At 39.6% G+C, this 18,969-nt stretch overlaps 1 protein-coding gene across 4 annotated transcripts in view; it reads right to left on the bottom strand.

Moving 5' to 3' along the window:
- Window positions 1-5,962: 5,962 nt before the first annotated feature.
- Window positions 5,963-18,969, bottom strand: part of GALNT15 (polypeptide N-acetylgalactosaminyltransferase 15) — a 33,128-nt gene continuing 20,121 nt past the window's right edge. For 3 of the 4 annotated variants that reach the window (XM_058832072.1, XM_058832071.1, XM_058832073.1), the window contains 6 exons: window positions 18,621-18,738; window positions 17,668-17,862; window positions 12,844-12,975; window positions 11,678-11,779; window positions 10,758-10,898; window positions 5,963-9,822 (listed from right to left, as the gene is read on the bottom strand). In XM_058832072.1, the coding sequence (XP_058688055.1) occupies window positions 9,676-9,822; window positions 10,758-10,898; window positions 11,678-11,779; window positions 12,844-12,975; window positions 17,668-17,862; window positions 18,621-18,738 (835 nt within the window). In that variant the 3' untranslated portion in view covers window positions 5,963-9,675. The remainder of the gene's footprint in view (window positions 9,823-10,757; window positions 10,899-11,677; window positions 11,780-12,843; window positions 12,976-17,667; window positions 17,863-18,620; window positions 18,739-18,969) is intronic. The other variant, XR_009276891.1, reaches the window with a different exon arrangement.

Here is an 18,969-nt window from a genome sequence, read left to right as displayed (position 1 = left end):
CCGTTTTGTTTGTTTTTTATCTCTTGCAGAACTGAAAAATAGGTAGAAGAGAGGGGAAGCAATTTTATATTCATAAAAATCAGTTTGGTCCCAGCGTGTTAAGTGAAGCATTTCAGCCTTTATGAAATTATTAGTTTAATTCTGAAGAAGTCAATATAAAGTCTCACAGTATTTCTCACCCTGCACTATCTTGCCACCCAGGCTGGCACTTGACACCAACCTTGAGTAGTTTTAGTTCTTCAAAACTGAATTTTTCAGGTGATGTTACTCGGTGCATAATGAACCTTATTTTATCTTTTCTTTTTTACTTTACATTACAGTTGAATTCTTTCTATTCATTTACTTAATTCAGCAGCTGAGCAGCTGTATAATCTCTATTACAATACCCTTCAGATGTAAGATACCTGGTTAGAATTAGCCTCTGTCACTAAAAGGTGACCTTGCTTCATGAGGTCAGGCTGTGATCTGCACCACTGGATGCACCTGAACACTCCCCTGCTGTGTTACACACGTTCTTGATGTTCCTGAGCAGTTGCCCAACACTGACTTGGGAGCAAAAGACCTTGGTGAGATTTGAGGAGCTACATCCACACCTGGAGCTACATCCACACCTGAAATACCCTTTTCAGAAAATCTGAAACTACTCAGTTTTATTAGTCTACTTTCTTACTGAGCTGTCATATTTTAAACTTCTCAAATGTGTTTTATCAATATGAAATACTGTTTACTTTTGCTCATTCTTTCCAGATCTTTACCGTGCAGATTCTTTCCGGCATTTTCCCCCAGATGTAGCATATTGTAATTCATTGCTCATGACTGCCAAGAAATGACAATTCCAAGACTGTCCATAGTAAATGAGATGAGCCTCTTAAACAGGGCAGGGACAAAACCTCAGTTACAGATTTGTACATCTTTCTGACGTGTCCAGGCAGAAAAAGAGAAATCTTGGTCTCGGTAGAACAAATGACCATCTGCACATTCTCACTGTGTGAGAAATACCTCCTCCATCTTGTCAATTCTGCTGGTACTTGCTCTCCTGTGTTATCCATTAGGACTGTCTTTCTATTGCCAAAACCAAGAAAAAAGAAAGGATATGGCTGTCCTGTGTTCTTGATGGCTGTAGACTTTTTCCACATGTAGGGGGTTTACTAATTTTGCTATTTATTTTGCAGGTGTGTTTTAAACATTTTTAATAATAGAGTTGCACTGATGAGACTTAGTATCGGAGCGGGTATAAATTAGTCTTTCCCCTTTTGCAGCTTAATATGCTCTTTTGTTTAGAGAGACAAATCCTAGATCCACAAAGCTGATGGGTTTTAACAGTACTGGCACAGCTGCAATGATCTGGCAAAGGGTTCAGACAAAACCCAACATTTTTTTGTTGTCAAGAGTCAAAATGGGAGTTATCTGGAGGGACAGGTTTTCATGGTGTGCAGCACATTTCCAATGTTTATCAGTCTTCCTACTGAGAAGCAGAAAATTTGTGTTTTTACCTGTCATCCAGAGTCACCTTGAAACCCCATAATGAAGTATCAGTAATTGAGGGTTTGCTAAAAAGATTACTGACATGCATGAAATAAAGTCACCGGTAGCTATGAATGTATTTTATGTCTTGGACATTTTCCTAGCAGACTTCAGTCTTTCATTGAGTTAGGCAGTAGGAGCCCTGGATTTGGACACTTATGCACAGAAGAATAGTAGGATGTTTTTTGGGGTGCTGGAGGGGGGGGAGTATTTTTGTTTAAAAATCAGCATACTATGATGTTCCTTGGTTAGCACAAAAGCATAATTCCCTTCACAAGATATGTTTCAGTTTATTCTTTTTGCAGTATGCTGTATATAAAGAGAAAGAAGGTGAGATAATTCTTCCTGGAGAAAATCCAGAATTTTAATTAAATGGCATTTTCACATTCATTTCTTACTGGCTGGAGTTCATGACCATACTATTGCTTTCATGTTAAGAGTTTTCCAAATGACCTCTACAAAAGCCTTTTTTTTTGCCACTAGAGGTCCTAAAAACAATAAAGAATGGAGACAAAACATACCTATTAATTTGGGACTAGAACATTTTCACAAGCTGAACCTGAGTGTCTGGTCCCTGAAGCCCTCATTGTGAGGGACAGCATGTGTTAGTGTTAATGAAGGAAAGGCATCAGAATTGGACCCAAAAGATTAGAAGTCACATTTTTCTATCTTAGCTTGCTGTCTTTAAATCCAGTGTGTTCAAAAATCACTAAGTTTCTGAAATTCCTAAGGTCACTTTATGATCTGGAGTCTTTCAGGTAGTTATAGACATCTACATCTCTTTTTTTAGGCTTCTTGCCTTTTGAATCATGTTTTCGTGCTTTTCCCTCTAATACAGTAACTAATTCTAAGTAAAAACGAAGGATATTTGAAAATGGACATTTTTATGTAAGCTGTGTCTGCCAATAGCTGTGACTTTATTTAAATCAACACATCAATTGCAAAAAATCTGACACTGTTACAGAGGCCTAGGACTGAGTTCTTAAAAAAAAATTACATCACAAACTTCAAAACCCTTTCTGCAATTAGTTGCTACTAAACACAGCAACATCTTCTGGTAAACAAAGTGGCCTAACTTTGAACTCCAATCAGAGATTGTCAATTGTTTGTTTTATGTACTGGGTTCAGTTCTGCTGCTGAGGTTGACAATCATTTCATGAGCCATCCTCATTCTCATTTTCATTGCTCCCACTTTAGGAAGCAAATATATTCAGTTCTACACATGAAAATGTAAAAAAGCCTTTCCCTGTCAGGCATGTCATTAGGAACCAGTACTTGCAACAGAAACCTGAGGTTTCTCTTATTGTAGTAGCCCAGTTGGGTGGTTCTGCAGTGCTCCAGTGCCATAGAAAGAAATTGATGGAGGTAGTTGGGAACAGAAATTAAATTCTCCTTTTCCCATTTGCCTCATTATTCTTTCTCTCCGTTCAAAATCAAATATTGATTTTCCTCATTTTGCTGAGTCTGCAGTCTTTGCTGGCATGTAATTGTTGTAGACATGTTCACAAGAGCTAGCAGCAAAAAAACAAACAATTTTTCATTTAAATTTTGCCAGCATATTGAAAGCAAGACAGCCCAGAGGAAAGGTTCTTTCTTATGATGGGTGACAAGGAAGCAGAGCCCAGCACCTTGCTATGGGTAACCTGACTTGGGGACCTCTCTCATCCATTCCAGCTCTGTTACAGAGAGCAAAAGAAATGGTGGGGGTCTTGTTCCACACTGAAACCAAATTCAGAAAGCTTGGAAACTCCTCAAAATGGAATCACCACTATCTGCCAAGTCTGAGCATCATGTTACATCTAATCTTGAATGAAACTGCCAAAATTGTATGTTTTATAGAAAAGACAGACATCTTGTAATTAGCAAATTATAGTCTCATTGTTCTTATTTTGCTTATCAAATTCTTTTCCAGTGTCAAGACCTATTTTGTTTCACCCTTTCCTCTCATTGCTGATTTAAGAGTTGTTCTTGGCACTAGAGAATCTTAAGAGTTCTGTCACAGGCTGCACACAGAAGGTTGTTCCAACAGCAGGAGCTGGAGCCAAAACGCCAAACTCAAAGTTATTTCCTTAGCGTCAGCACCAGGCTCTGCTCCTGGGCTTGTGTGTGTGCGAATCTATGCAGACACCACAGACTGACCACAGGTTGCTGCACTAGGAAATTAATGTTTCCTTTGCTTCTGCAAGTAAAGGAATCAACAGCAAACTGCCCTGAAGAAGTGGCTCTCACCATTGTCTGGGAGCTTGTCTGGGAGCCAGGGATCCATCAGCAGGACTGCATGGGCTCAGGGAGCATCAGTGCTCAGCCAGACTTCCTGGTCTTCCTGGCTGTGTGGTTTTTTGACTGATTTGTAAGTGAAGACAGCTCTTGCCACCACAGATGGTAAGTTTTTGATGAGTATGACACATACACAAACTAGGTAAGACAACAGAAAGCCAGGGGTTTATCAGACAACTTGTCCAATGTGAAATTTACTGCAAGACTTATTTTTTGTTGACATGATAAATCCTACACGTCTGCCCACTTGAAATTTTTGATTATTAAACTCTGTTCACTGCTTGGCTCTTGATTTCTAATCAGGCAAAGTGTGTGCCAATAGGAGGGAAAGTAAAAGAAGATGACACTAATGCAATGACCTGTTGTTTCTGTAGGATATGTTTGCATCAAACATTTTGATTTGGCTATAGCTTTTGACTACTTTTGGTTTGTTCAGTAATCCCAAACTGGATGTATAAAGGATGATTTACAGAAGCAGCCTCCCAAGGGCTTGTACTCAACATATCTGATGTTCTCCATCTTGAACTCCTGATACATCAAAGTACCAGTTGATTTGCTTTCAGACCTGCAGTTAATTTTTTTTTGTGTAATTATTACATTAAGCAATAAAAAAGAGACTGTAAAAAAAAACAGTTTTCACCTAATAGCATAATAAGAAGTGAATAAAAAATGCTGTGAAAAATACAATACTAAGGGATGTAATCCTTTAAAACTCATTTATGTCTGTAACAATGTAAGTGACATTATTAGATTATTTGTTATCAGTCTGTAAGACTGAGGGACTAATAAATGCAGGAGCAATCTTTTGAGTAATTGCACAAAATAGATATTTTAAAATATATTTAGCATTTTTATAATATGCAAATTTTAGAAAAGTTAATTACTTTCACCTTTTTCTCAGTTTGTAACACAACATTACCATTGGTGCAAATAAATATCATGATAGTATTACCAAAGGCCATAGACTCTAAGAAAGGTCATTGTGCAGCTACTTAGAAACTGAGTAATGCATTCAGCCCTCAGACTGGTCTGTCTCTAATTTAGGTTCAAGCTTACAAACAATCCTGGAATCTGTATCTCTTCTGTGTTGTGAAAATTCTGCTGCAGCTTTCCAGCCTAGTCAGCAGAAAGATACAGAAGATTTATTATTAATATTAGAGTTAACATCTTCAAAATATTATAGAGACACTTCTGAAAATTTAAATTCTTACTTCTTTGGGACTAGATCATGCTTTAACAAAGCATCCTACACAGTGGGGTCTCTCAGTCTGTGAACAAAGAAGCTATCTTGGAAAAGTGTGCTGTTGGATTTAACTCATTTGAGGAAACTGCAGATGATAGCAAGTTTGTTCTTGGCCTTCATCTCTCTGCCTAAAGCCAGACCCTGGGGGAAATGGAAGAGCTGGGCATTGAAGCTGTGCTCCTGGAAGGGATTTTAGCCTGGATACCCTTTAGGATTATTTTCCTTCCACTTAACTCCAGTTTAAAATTTATACATGACATCTAAATTAATCAAGAACCCCTCTCTAATCAGTAGAGAAAGCAAGCTAGTGATTCACACATACTGGTTAAGTACTTGTCACTGGTTACATCTGGAACTGTGCTGTGCTCACCAGTAGGAGGAACTTAGACAACTATCTTAGTTGTGACTACTGTTCAGGTGGCCCCAGTTAACAGAGGTGAATCCTGTTCCATGTGTCTAAAGCATAATCATCCCCAAGAGTGATAGATAATTAAAAAAAAATAAAAATAATTAGCAGCAAGAAAGAGAGCAAAACCACTATTGCTGATATTTCAAGTCATGTAGCCAGACTGTTTTTCCAAAACATCCTTCCAAACCAGCTGGTGAATAAGCAGCTGTGAGCTGCCTGAGGGGTGTGCTGGAGTTCACACTTCCCAGACACTCTGCGTTTGGAGTTCTTATTCAGACCATTCCAATGAAACCAATGGAAATGATGGCAAAGGTCTGCAAAATCAAACCCCCTCTAAGATACTGACAGGGGCAAGTCCTGTAATTTTCTGTAAGACTGTCAGGTGATGGCTGAATGAGGGTATTGCCACTGGATGGTTTCTGATGGTTTTTTTGCAGACCAGCTGTGCTGCAGCATGAGAAAAATAAGGCATTAACAAATCATAACTCAATGAAGGAAATAAAAATATGTTTCTCTGTGCACCAATACACTTTATTCAGGGCAGACACGTGCAGTTTGCATAGCTTAAAAACATGAGCTTAAAAACATGTTACCTATTTGTAAAACACTCCTTTTTGTACTCTCTTCCAATATGTTTGCAGTTTGAATCAAACTGCTTGAGATAAAATGAGATACAAAGTCAGAATCTAAAAGCTATCAGTCACATGTCACCTTCTAGCTGTTATGGAAACCTAGGTTGTTACTGTTCTTGTCTAGGATGCCTGAACATAGCTCCATTCTTTCCTGGGGATATCAGAAATTGAAGCTCTTGCATTTTAATCAGCAGACAGTATTACAGCTAACTGAACATCTTCAAGGCAGGACCTGGAAGCACTTACACATGGACTGAGAGATACCCTCAACATTTCTGTGCTACAGGATTTAGCATCAAGGTTGATAAAACTTCCTTCCCCGTTTAGACTTCAAATTAACACATGGAGAGAAATGCTGCCATTGTTTCTCTGTGCTAGTGATGGCACCTCACATATCAGGACAAACCCCAGCCTATGACCAACACCAACGGCATCAACTGGGGCTCGGTTTAAAAGTACTTGGAATAATATTTCAAATCTTTATTTTCTTCCATTTACCATGAGCTTGGAGAGGAATAAACTAGGCTTTTTAGTAACTGCTGTCAACCAAAAGGTGACCTGTTCTTGAATCTGACATTTTACCTCAGCTTCATGGGTGGGTTTGGCTCAAAGCACTCACTGTGCTTGGGTTGCGAAATTCAAAGAAACAGGTGCAGTTACACTATATTTATTTGTGTTATGCTGGAATTCCTTTGCTCTTGCCTGAAGCTCTGCGTTGAAGGCCTTCAAAGTTTAAACTGCTTCATTTTTACATGAAACATTTTGTCCTTATGTTTCTCTCCTGTCATGGGAATTAGTGGAATCTGAAATGTTGACCTTGTCTAAATTAAGAATTGAAAATAATTCCATGTTTTGTGGTGCTCAAAGTATCATTGTGTGCTAGTATTGCATGAAAGATGGGTAAAAATGAGGAAAACATACCAGCATACTTAGCCAGCACTCTTTTTTTGCACCCAGTTCCATGAGGAGAAGAGTTTAGCTGATGGATGTAACCACAGGGGCAAAGCCTAAATGACCACAATGAGGAAACAGTATTGGTACAACCACCAATCCATTTAAAAGCCACATGGGAAGGAAAATAGGAAAACCAGGGATAGATGGTTTCCCTTTGGTTTTTTAATTTGTGTGTAGTAAGTTGTGTTTATATTAGAGGGAAGCAAGCTCCACAATCCGTGTCCCCTGGCTGCCTCGCTACGGAGACCTCCTAGACCACCTTGTAGCTCCCTTCTGGCCCATGCTCTGGAATTTAGTTCCCTTGGAAACCAAACACACATTTACTCCATTACTAAGTGAAACAAGTGCATTAACAATTATTTTCTGAATGGTACTGTGGCATAGATTTTCATTTTATTTTTCGAAGAGTTATTAGGTAACATATTTTTCTATTGTACATATATCTACAGAAAACCTTATTTTCAAGGTTTTATCACTATATTAAAAAGCAGTATAAATGAAGATGTCCATGTCTCTGAAATTCCAAACATTTCCTCTCTAAACCAAAACTCTTTTCATTCTTCTTTGTGATAAATATCACCTGTGGTCAATTACTGTAATTGTATACACATTTTTTTAACATTTACCTAAATTCTGAAGGAATTATATTCCCAGTGTAGTGTCCAAAATATAATAAATTATACATAATTTAAAATTCTGGCATACTCATAATTTAAAATAAAGGAACCACATGTCATTAAAACAGCTTTTTACTCAGATTTTGTGCAATTCAAAAAGTTCTCTTTTCTCACCCTAGATTTGGGCAGTGGTCAGGGATCACTTGGTGTTCTGGAAGAGGTTGCTAACAACATCTTAGCTGAAAATTAAGCATATTCCAGAATGTCAAAGGAAATTTTAAACACAGCAGAAATAGTAATAGATTCTGATGCTATCAAAGAAAGCATAAGTGGTAATCAAGATGATTGAAGTGATGCCTGAACACAGTGTGGAATCTGTAGCACTCAAAGTAGACAGAGGGTTAGAGACTGGAAGATGTTTTGGACAACACAACAGAGAATACTCTTCATGTCCTCTGTTGTAACCAATTTTATATGTTTGGTACCAATTTATTATGATTTACTGAGAGCAGGTGACTGGAAGGCTTTGAGCAGAATAATCTGTTACTCTTTCCTTTCTCTGAAGTTTGAACAATATGCTGTATATTTAAAAAAACCCCACAAATTTATGTCTCTTGAAAAGAAGTCAAAACCTAAGTGAGTTTCATTAATGATGCCCCCCCCCTTTAATGCATACATACAACTATGACTGATTTATTCTATAAATCAGATGTGGTGTTGGTGTGGGAAGACTTCCAAATCTTTGTTCTTCTGTCTTAGCAGGCTCTTGGAAGGTGTCAGCATTATTGACTTTATCTTCAAAAAGCAAAGTACCCTAATGAGATACTGAAGTGGAAGTTTGTTTGGCTAAGTTCATACTGCGTGAGAGCATTCTTGTTACTTAACCTCATCTCTCATTGACTCCTTTGAAAGACAGCAAGTCAGCAGCAATGCAGGCTCTACAGAAGAAGCTTCTTTAGAAAATTTGGTCTTTTCAGAATCATTTTTGAGACCCAGGACAGCAAGAATCTACAGAAACTTCTTGGCTAAAACTGACAGCTTGAAAGACTTAACTCAAGCTGCAAGCGAATGGAAGAAAACCAGCATTTTCTTTCTAGGTAGTCACTGTTGAAACTGGCTGTTTCCCTTCACTTGCTGTTTTCAGCCAGCACTTCTGTTACTGTGATAATAATAATAATAATAGTAAGCTCATCCCATGGCTTTACAAGAACAAATGGATGCCGCCGATTCTTTCTATTCCCAAATAAGCAGAGAAGTTGTTACCCTCCTTACTACTACAATAGTTTCCGGAGGAGCTGTCCTTAAACATAATTAAAACAACAACAAAAAAAAAGTTGTTAATATTTCAGTCTCATTCTCCCATCCAAATTAGACTGTGGACAAGGATTTAAGGAAGGGTGTGCCAAACACTGAGGACTGTGAGTAGTCCAAGTCAATTAGAGCATTTAGTGCCTAATTAAGTGTTAATTAATGTTCTGTGTAATCTCACAGAGAGTAGAAATTTGGCTCAGGCTAATTGAAAAACAAAATTTTTGCCATTACATGTGGAAACATCTATTACTTTTATACATACAAAACCTACTTTGTTTTATATGAGTCAAGGGCACTGTAAAACAAGGCTGAACTCCTGTCCTGGTTTGGCTGGCTTCCTCTTACAGTTTCAAAAATCTCACTTTTTTCCCTGTATCTTCAGAACTCACAGCATATACTGAAGACAAGCTGTCTGGCAGCCAATTTTCGATGTTTCCTTCAAAGGGCAAACTTAATTTTCTTCTGCAATAGCAGAGTTGAGAATTTGTTGATTCTCACAATGTATTCCATGCTTCACAGAATAAATAGAAATTTTAGCTAGAGCTGGATTAACCAGGAGCCAGGCTTTTAAGTAAGAGACATTCCTGACTTCACTGCATGCTACAGCAAACACAAACATCTTTCTTGTCCTTGCAGGCAATGGATCTTAAATCCCAAGCAGAAGTAATGTTAAACTTTGGAGACTTGACCTCTGCAGAGACTTGTCAGTCACCTCTGACGTAGCCCATGGGAACGTTCAAATTGCCACACCTGATTTGCATTCTTGTTACATGCACCCAGAAACAAGTCCTTCTCTTCTTCACTCTTTGCTGCCTCTATGCATTTGCCAGAAAGGACATGGACAATCATTCCATTCTACAAGATGAGAGAAGAAGGGAAAGAAAGAACAAATTAAAAGTAAGGGATTCCTAGTAAAAGCTAGGCCACGATTCAGAAAATTTATATACAATATATCACCAGTAATAACTGGTTGTTAAAGGGTTTTTTAAAGCAATTCTCCAAACATAGTGACTGGATTTAGCTTTGTGCCCAGAGCATGGTGAATATTCATAGTTCCTTTTGAAGCTGACACGAGTGGTAGGTGCAGAGTTCTTTCCCACCACTCTTTTTTCCTATGGCTACATGTTGTCATCAGCACCAACATTAGTACTATAGGCAACAACATTTCATAAGGACCAGTGCTTGCCTTATGAATCAAACCAAATTATAGTAGAATTGTTCCAGAGGATTGATGCATACCTACAACTACAGTAACTGCTATTTTCCCAGGCTGTCCCAGAGCATGACATTTTTCAGTCTTGTTGAGGAGCTCTTGCTCTGCTGGGCAAAGTTCACTGAAAAACAGTGAATTCCTTTAACAGGAAGTTTGCTCTTCTCTTACAATGCAGGAGAAAATTTAATGTTTCCCATTAAAAGCTCCACAAAGGGCTCTCATTTGGGAGGGGTCAGGATTTCCAAACCCTTCCTCAATCTGAAAGAAATGAGAAAGGATTTGCCCTGCTCTTATTTTCACAACCACTGATTCTGATTCTATTCCTGTAAGGCCAGTAAGACAAACAGGTAAAAAAAAGACATAGGATTTTAGGTAAGATTTCTGTAGTTTTTGTTTCTAAACCAACATAAACAGCATTAGTGGGCAAGAGGCATCCTAATTTTTCTGTGTGAAAAAGGTACAGAAGTGAAATTTGCCCTTCAGGTACCTCATCCCTTCCTCACACACAAATCCTGAAATCACCCAGTGATCCCACAGTCACCATCAGCCTTTCTCCCGCGGCAGAGCCACTACTGACCTCCTGGACATCCCAGTGCTGGTTGCTGTTGTCTGTCTCCTTTGTACAGTTTTGAGGGATAACTTTCCCGTGTCTGACGTCAAAGCAAAGCAGTGGAGCAGAACCAAGCCAGATTTCCTTCATGCTGTTATATTCAAAGTGCTGGGAAAGGGAGGATTTGTTTGAACAATGATGGATGAACACCCCAGTTCATTTTTAAATGCTAATTCTAACGACAATTTCCTGTACATGTTTGTTAAGATGCAACCCAAACATGAGTGACAGAGGCCTAACAGCCTTGACCCTTCAAAGCAGTCCCCCCTCCTAGCTAATCCTGGCATAACTATTTACCTAAGGAAAGGCTTTGTGAACTATGATTATGTGTAACATAAACCCACCCTATCATAAAATTTTCCAGTTTAATAAATATTTGAACAGAAAGGTGTTTCTAACAGTGTCTTCACATGCTGCAGTTTGAAATGTGCCTGCAGCTCACCCTGAGCTAGACCAGTGCTAGCCAGGGAGTCTAAATGAATTTACCTCCTGCCTTAGATGGCTGTTTAGTCATTAATCTTTAGTCACTAATGGGGAAACACCTCTCCCCCTGCCGCCCCCCCAATATTTTGGAACTGTTACGTGTTTGTTACTCACCAGCTTTCTGGTCTTCAGACACTACCAAATATACTAAATAAATAAGCACTTAATGATGTCTTCTGGAGCAAAGAGTGGGTATCTGCCTCAATGACACATGGGACATTGGCATTTTTTGAGTGGCACTCAGCTGTGGAAGAGTGGGCATTGTTGCCTTTAGCACATGCTAATTTTGAACATGCCAGTATTTCCACTAGTGTCAACCCAGCCATATAGATGTTGGAGTGTCTGTCTTCTGCATGGCTCCCAGATCTGACACAGTGCCTATATATACTCAAAGTACACATTACCTGGGTGACACTGTCACTGCAAGGGGAGAGTTCAATAGAGCCTTCAGCAGTAGCTCTTCCAGGCCTGTAATCTGCACAGAAGCCAACACCAGTATTGTAAAGCTGTAAGTAAAGGTTTATACTGAAATAAATCACAATTTGATACAAAATATCCTTCAGCTAACAGTTTGTGATTGTATCCCTTTATAATATATGATTTTGTTCATAAATCAGGAACTATTTTTTTCTTTCAGACTTGATCTTGCATATTGATCTTGCAAACCAATGTGATGTAAAAGGCAGAGTTTCTCCAAGGGTCATTGTTACCCAGTGAGTTTTGTTTAAATTAGAGAGATTCACTTCTGGGTTCAACTACTGTGATAATTAAAAGAAAGGTATCAAAATGTTTATGCTAGTGGAAAATTACACTTCAACAGAACACTGTAGTCAGAAAAAAGACAAGATATTCCAGAAGAAAAGGAACATGACAATTCCTGTGATCCACACTCAGTTCTTACACTTTTCTCAAGCTAACTTTGAAAATAAAGAGCACATAAAATAGTAAAAGGAATACACAGTAAAATCTGGCTAAAGATAGCTGAGTGTGAATTAATTAGTAGACCTTGTTGCCTTGTTGGGGGACGTTCCATTCCAGTAAGGCTGCTGGGAATAAATTCATATGTAATGAATTATAATTATCAACTATTTGTTAAAAAAAAAAACCAAACCAGACATTAAGAATATTTTGTCCTGTACATAGTCAGCCAGGCAACTGCTATTGCTATCACTATCACTTCTGTCCTTTGGGAAGTGCAGGACTGAAGAAATGCTTTTTTTTTTTCTCTTTGTGCACATGGGTCAGCACAGAGATATCTTGGCTGCTGTCACTTCTGCCATCTGCATGAGCAACACAGTTCTTTTCCTTTACTAATGGCACCTGAAGAACCTAAGGTTAGGATCCTCTGAGCTGTGACACTGAACTGAGTCAGACACTCTGGGTTCAGTTCCTGGCTGTTTTTCAACATTTATGTGAGAATTTGGGCCAGCTCTTTGTCTCTTTTTCTTTCTCCTCCCACCCTGGTTGCATTGCCTGTTTGGACTGAGTGCTCAGGACATGGAAGTGACACTGGAGTCTTTGAACAATGCAAAAAAAAAGAGATAATTCTTTATAGTGTGTTTTCTCTTACCTTGCCAGAGAACCTTGGTGTGTCTCCAGGTTGGGAGAGTTCAGGGTACACATTTGATACAAACCACTGGAAATCTCTACAGCCCAGTCTCTTCTGTAGCTGAAGGCGCTCACTGCAGTCTGGCTTCTCTGCCTTTATGGAGAAAAGGAGAAAGGGCAACAAGGTTCCTGGTGTATTTGTGTTAGAGATGCTAAGAGTGGAGATGACTACACAGTAATTATTTCTACCACCTTTTATATCCTGAATGTTACAGATATTGATATGTATCTCTTATGACATATGCAAAGGGGGAGATTCAGCTATAGCCTTCCTCAAACTTTGTGCTAAAACAGCCACAGTCTGGCATTGTGACAGAAGTCTTTCAGAAGTAGCATTGTGAAAATGCTACTCTCTAAAAGTTATTATTATACTGCAAGATAAGTCAGTCTTTGTCATTTTTTTGTTTTAAAAAGTCAGGATCAAGTTTGATAGTTGTTGCACTGAAATTCAGTGGGATTGTATTAGACTGCCATTTAATATGGGATTTTTCCTGCTGATAAAATCTCAGTTTCTTGGCCTGTAACGGTCCAAATTACCCAGTTACTGTCAGTCCTTTATGATCAGAGGGAATAAGTGATGACAGAATTTAGCCCAAAATGTAGTCTACCACCTATTGTCTGTTATCTTACTGTTACTAAATCTGATGAACAAAGGTGTTTTGCAGCTATAAATGCATAAAACCTTAACTATGATTTCTCTGTTTTCTTGAATTAAAAAGACACAATATTATCTCTCAACTTTCCTGGTAGCAACTCTATTATGAAAAAAGACAAATGCTTTCAACTCTTGGTGCAGCTGCAGGCATCTGTTCTGCAAAGGACTGACAGTCTAAATATTTGAGGGTATTTAGCACTAAATATGACTAACAGGGTTCTCAAAACCTCTAAGCATTTTTGTGTCCAATTCTTCGGTTTCAAAACCACACAAAACACTTCTAAATCTCTCAGTGCCCAAATATTAAAAACATCTAACAACCTTTAAAAGTCTCTCTCCTCTTTCTTGCCAGCAGTAGATCTCCCCTCTTCATGTTTCTACTTTTAAAAATGCAGTTTGGGATGGGATTCCAGGAAACTGGTCTGGATTTCTTTGTCACAAATTAGAATTAGCAATGTAAGCAGAGAATTGCCCGTAAATAACTATTTCCCAGACTAGCTATTTCTCTGTATCCATAAGAAAAAAAGGACTTTGCAGCATGGAAAATACTAACAAATGAAGGCCTTGGAGATAAAAGGTGAGGTTCAGTCTCTAAAGGCAGGGATCAATCATTCCATGCGTCACTGTTTGCCAGGTCTTGGAAACTCTACAGGCCAAGCTTAACAGTTGCAGTATGTTAAAGAGAACCTCATACTTTAGTGTCAGTCTTAGATTCAATAAGCATAACAACAAAGTTTAGGAGTTCTGCATCACACAAACCTGTTCTCTAGAGGTTTTCCTGGAAAAGGGAAAGAGAGAAGTAAAATTCTTCCCTTAAAAAGACATGTTTCTTATGAGACTCTGTTTTGGCTGAGGAAGGCAATGGAAGTAAATCTTATTTTCTAGTTACAGTCTGCATTTGTGCATTTGCTGCAAATGGTGTAAATAATGTCAAGAAAGTCATTGTCCCTGTAAACCAATCTGAAAGGAAACTGTGCTTGTAAATTAAATATGCAAAGCACACAAGAAAAGGAGCAAAAGAGCTGGTGGCTGAAGTAGTAGAAAGCTGGGAAGAGCCTAATTCATCTGTTTAATGCTCACACCACAAGCATTCTGTGCAAGATGTGATTCAGACCATAAACCAAGATGGGTTATAAAGCCATCTAAATGGGGGTCACTGGTTGTTTTCTGCAGTGAGAAGTGGTGGTGGTGAAGGCTCACAGAGAATTCTGTAGTGGCCCATAGGTGGCTCTGCTCGCCCTCTCAGCGCAATAAATCCCCTCAGGGCCCTTCTCAGCTGAGTGGCAATAATGTCCTTGCTTGCTCGTGCCGTTTGAATAACATCCCACTGCACTGACAGGCTGAAAACATCGGCTGTGAAAGAAAGGAACACACAAAAAGGGCCATTTATGTTATGGCACACTGCACACAGAGATCGTAAAATTGATCATTTGAGGGAGCATCATACTCAGAAGTAGTAAAAGTATTTTGGCTAGAATAAACTCAGGCAAAAGCTCATGCTTACAGCTAGCAAGCTGTATCATTGTATCAACTGTAGTTTTAAACAGAGAAAATTGCTTCTGAGCTGACAAAAAAAGCCTTCAGGGAATTATTGAATCATTTAAAGACCTCACTGCCCATTTGAAAAGGTTTGGTCTAGTGGCTATAACCCTTTGGGAGGCAATTGACTGACAAAGCTCCTGGCCACTGGAGTTGAAACCTGCATCACAGACAAGGAAGGAGGGTCTTTTAAAAATATGTGAAAATAAGAGTAAAAAGGAAAACACAATCGTTCCAGGCTCTACAATTAGTAGGCTGCTCCACTGGTGGAGCATAAGGAGGTCAGACTAGGTGACAAGAGAGAAGTCATGCCGATACAGTCCTGTTCCTCTCCCCACTATAATGCAGCTCCTGCTGGATCTGGCTGTCTTGGGTGATGGCCAGCCCTGAATGACTGAGGCATGCAGGACAGGTATGACTGGAGCCAGTGGTGCTCACCAGTGCAGATGAGCTCATTAAAGCATCAGGATAGGTGGCAGCCTGGGGCTGTAGCAACCAAGCCTTTGTTGAGTTTGTGATCTCAAGGAGTGTAAGCCTGGTGAGGAGCAAAAAGTCAAGACCCTGAACTGTGCAAGAACAAACTTCCAGCTGTTTAAGGAGCTGGTGAAGGAGATCCCCTGGGAAACTGTCCTTAAGGTGGAAGCTCTTTAAAGACGCTTTTCCTACAGTGCAAGAGCTCTCTATCCCGGTGTGTAGGAAATTGAACAAGGCAGGCTAGAAACTGGCATGGCTGAGCAAGGATCTGCTCCTCAAACTGAGGAGTAAGAGAGAAATACACAGACAGTGAAAGCGATGACAGGTGACCTGAGTAAAGTTCAGGGATATGGTTTGAATGTGTAGGGGTGGGGTCAGGAAAGCCAAGGCAAAGCTGGAACAGCACTTGGCAAGAGACACAAAGAATCACAAGAAAGGATTCTATAAATACATAGGTCAGAAAAGAAAGGACAAGGAGAGTGTAACCCCCCCGCCCTGCTGATAACCAAGAAGAGTGAACTGGTGGTGACTGATATGGAGAAGGCTGAGTTGTGTTCCTCAGTCTTTGCTGGCAGTCAGGCTCTCCATTCTCTCAAGACCCTGATCCTCTGATTGAGTGGGGAAGGGGAATGAAGTCCCCTCCCCCTATAAGGGAAGAGCAAGTTTGGGATCACTTGAAACTGAATAGAAGTAAAGGCTTCAGGGAGAATTCAGAGCAGCTTCCCAGTACCTAAAGGGGACTTACAAAAAGGAGCAGTAGTTTTAAACTGAAAGAAAGGAGGTCTAGATTATTTATTGGGAAGAAATTCTTTACTCAGAGAGTGGTGAGGCTTTGGAACTGGTTGCCCAGAGAAGCTGTAGATGCCTCATCCCTGGAAGTGCTCAAGGCCAGGCTGGATGGGTCCCTGAGCAACCTGATCTAGTGAATGGCATCCTCATGTATGGCAGGAGAGTTGGAATGAGATGATCTTTAAGGTCCTTTCCAACCCAAACCATTTCCTGATTTTATGATTCTATGAAACACAGGAGCAAATATGAATAAGAAACTGCATAGCACCTACCCATGCTCTGCCTAAATGCTTTCAGTGAATCTTTTTCTCCTTAAACACATGGCATCGTTAAATGAACAGGAAGATAAATTATACATTTTCATTCAAAACTGCTCACAAGTTTGTCCACTGCCTTGTAGAAAGAATATGAGTACAAGAAAAGGTATCAGAGCCAGAGAATTTCTGAGAACTGCAGCAACATGAACATTATTAACAACATTAACTACACCAACAACATTCCCCACAGCTGCAAGACTCCCAATAAGCAAACTTCTGCTTGTTTGTAATACAAGGGATATACAGTTCCTTGACCACCCCTGATCTGCCATGGAGACTGTACTTAAAAACCAGGTGTGGCCATTCTGTAGTTACTGGATTTTGTGTAACCTGCAGATGGTTCAAGTGTAGCTGTGTGCCAGGGCTACACACACCTGCCTGCAAGCCTGTCCTGGCTTACAGGCTGCTGGGAATCCAAATTCCTGGAGGAATGTCTAGTCAGATGTCTGTGCCATGCTTCTAAGAAAATGTAACTTGTAAATAGTGGTGTGTTGATATCTGACTTTCTCAGTTCAGTTACTTCTGGATACATCAGTTCAGGGGAAAAAAACACACCTTTTTTGTCACTAGACCACTCAGATATGTTGCCTTCCAGGAGAAACACTATAACTTGCCACTCACCTGTGAATAATACTGAATATCCTCAGGAACCATATGAGGAAGACCTTCAACAGCCAAGAATGAACCCTCTAGGACAGTCCTTTGAGCACACAGTGCTGCAGGCTTCCACTTAAGATACATCACAACCCTTCATATACTATCAGTGAAAAAATAAACCACAGCTTGTTGGGGAGTCATTTGAAGAGGTTATACTCCACAAAGTTTGATAGCTTCAGCACAAGGCTGAACTTAGGCACAAGTTTCTCTCTCTCCTTCCTGATCTTTCACTGGAAAGTTTAATAAAAAGATTATCTCCTGCATCTGACTGCATACAGACAGCCCCATTCCTATTCCTCTCCCTTCACCTATCTCAATACAAACCTCTGAAACAAACCTCTGCAGATGTCTTTACCTTGCTGATTAAGAAAGCTACTGTGTCATGCTTGTAGAAGTTCTCTTTAAACGAGCCCAGCCAGGTCTCTGCTATTCGGATTTTGTTCCTCACAATGGCCTCTTCATAGGAGAAAGCACGGGGGAAGTGATTTCGATAGACATGCCCAACTCGGGAGCATGGGATAATTTCTACGGAGCCACCACAGAGCCAAGTCTGAAACACAAGTGAAAGCACAAAAAGTGATTACCTTATTTAGATAACTTTTATCTGAAATGGAGAAGCTTCTTTACTCTAGACTCTGCTTCAGGAAATCCTGGAAACAGCAAGAGCGTTATTATATGCTTCTTCATACATTGCTCCACACAGACACAAAGAAAATACTGGGCATTCAAACCTCTGATTTGACCCAGTATGGCTATTTACATGTTTTTGTTTTGCTGTTCACAAATAGTGCAGAGTAGTGGAGAGATCTGGATGCACAACTTCCCTTGTCTGGGACAATAAAAACATTATGCCCTTTGTGCCTGCAACTTTCATTGGTTTTCAATATCAGTTACTCTTTGTATGCAGCAAAAATCAATGCAAAGGATTTAATATAAACAATTTGCTATTAAAACTACAGGCTGGCAAAGAAATAAACCTACTCTCCCTTTGGTGCATATTAACATGCCAGAATAGTAGAGGCAGCTTTCAGAGGGTGCCAAAAGCAGTGACTCAGGCCTCAGGAAGATAGTGATAGCAAGCAAAACTTCCTTTTCCTGACATAATCCTCCTAACTCACTGCAGATGCATGTTCTTGGATAGTCCTGACAGGTTGTGGACCGTGGGGATAGATTTCTGCAGGGAAGGTTGTAGTCTCCATAACACAATATGTTCTGCACTGTTTTTACAAATATCTTCTTGCTTTATCACTCAGGTTCCTTAAAATTGCAATAGTTATCACAGCTTCATGTTTTAATTAAGGTCCTTACCCTAATAGATAGTTCAAGGTTTTCTGCTCCCCACATGGTCATGTCAGAATCATAAGCTCCAGTATTTTGGAAGTAATGTCGATCCATGGCCACCACTGCACCAGCAACTGCAGGACTCCTGTGTGGAAAAGAGTTTCGAAGTGAACACCTTGAGTTACGGATGAGAATTACACAGACGGTGAAAAATTCCACCATTTCCATTGAGAGAGTATTACAAAATGATTCAATACTTCCATATAAGCTTGAATGAACTAATTTGATTATCTAACCAAAATAAAGAACAACTGGAGTGTAATTCAAGGTTTTGCTTGGGGAAGGGAGCTCAGAGCTGAATTATCAAATAAGACTC

Source organism: Poecile atricapillus, chromosome 2 (genome assembly GCF_030490865.1).
Source record: "Poecile atricapillus isolate bPoeAtr1 chromosome 2, bPoeAtr1.hap1, whole genome shotgun sequence".
NCBI lineage: Eukaryota > Metazoa > Chordata > Aves > Passeriformes > Paridae > Poecile > Poecile atricapillus.
This window is presented reverse-complemented; position numbering and strand designations above follow the sequence as displayed.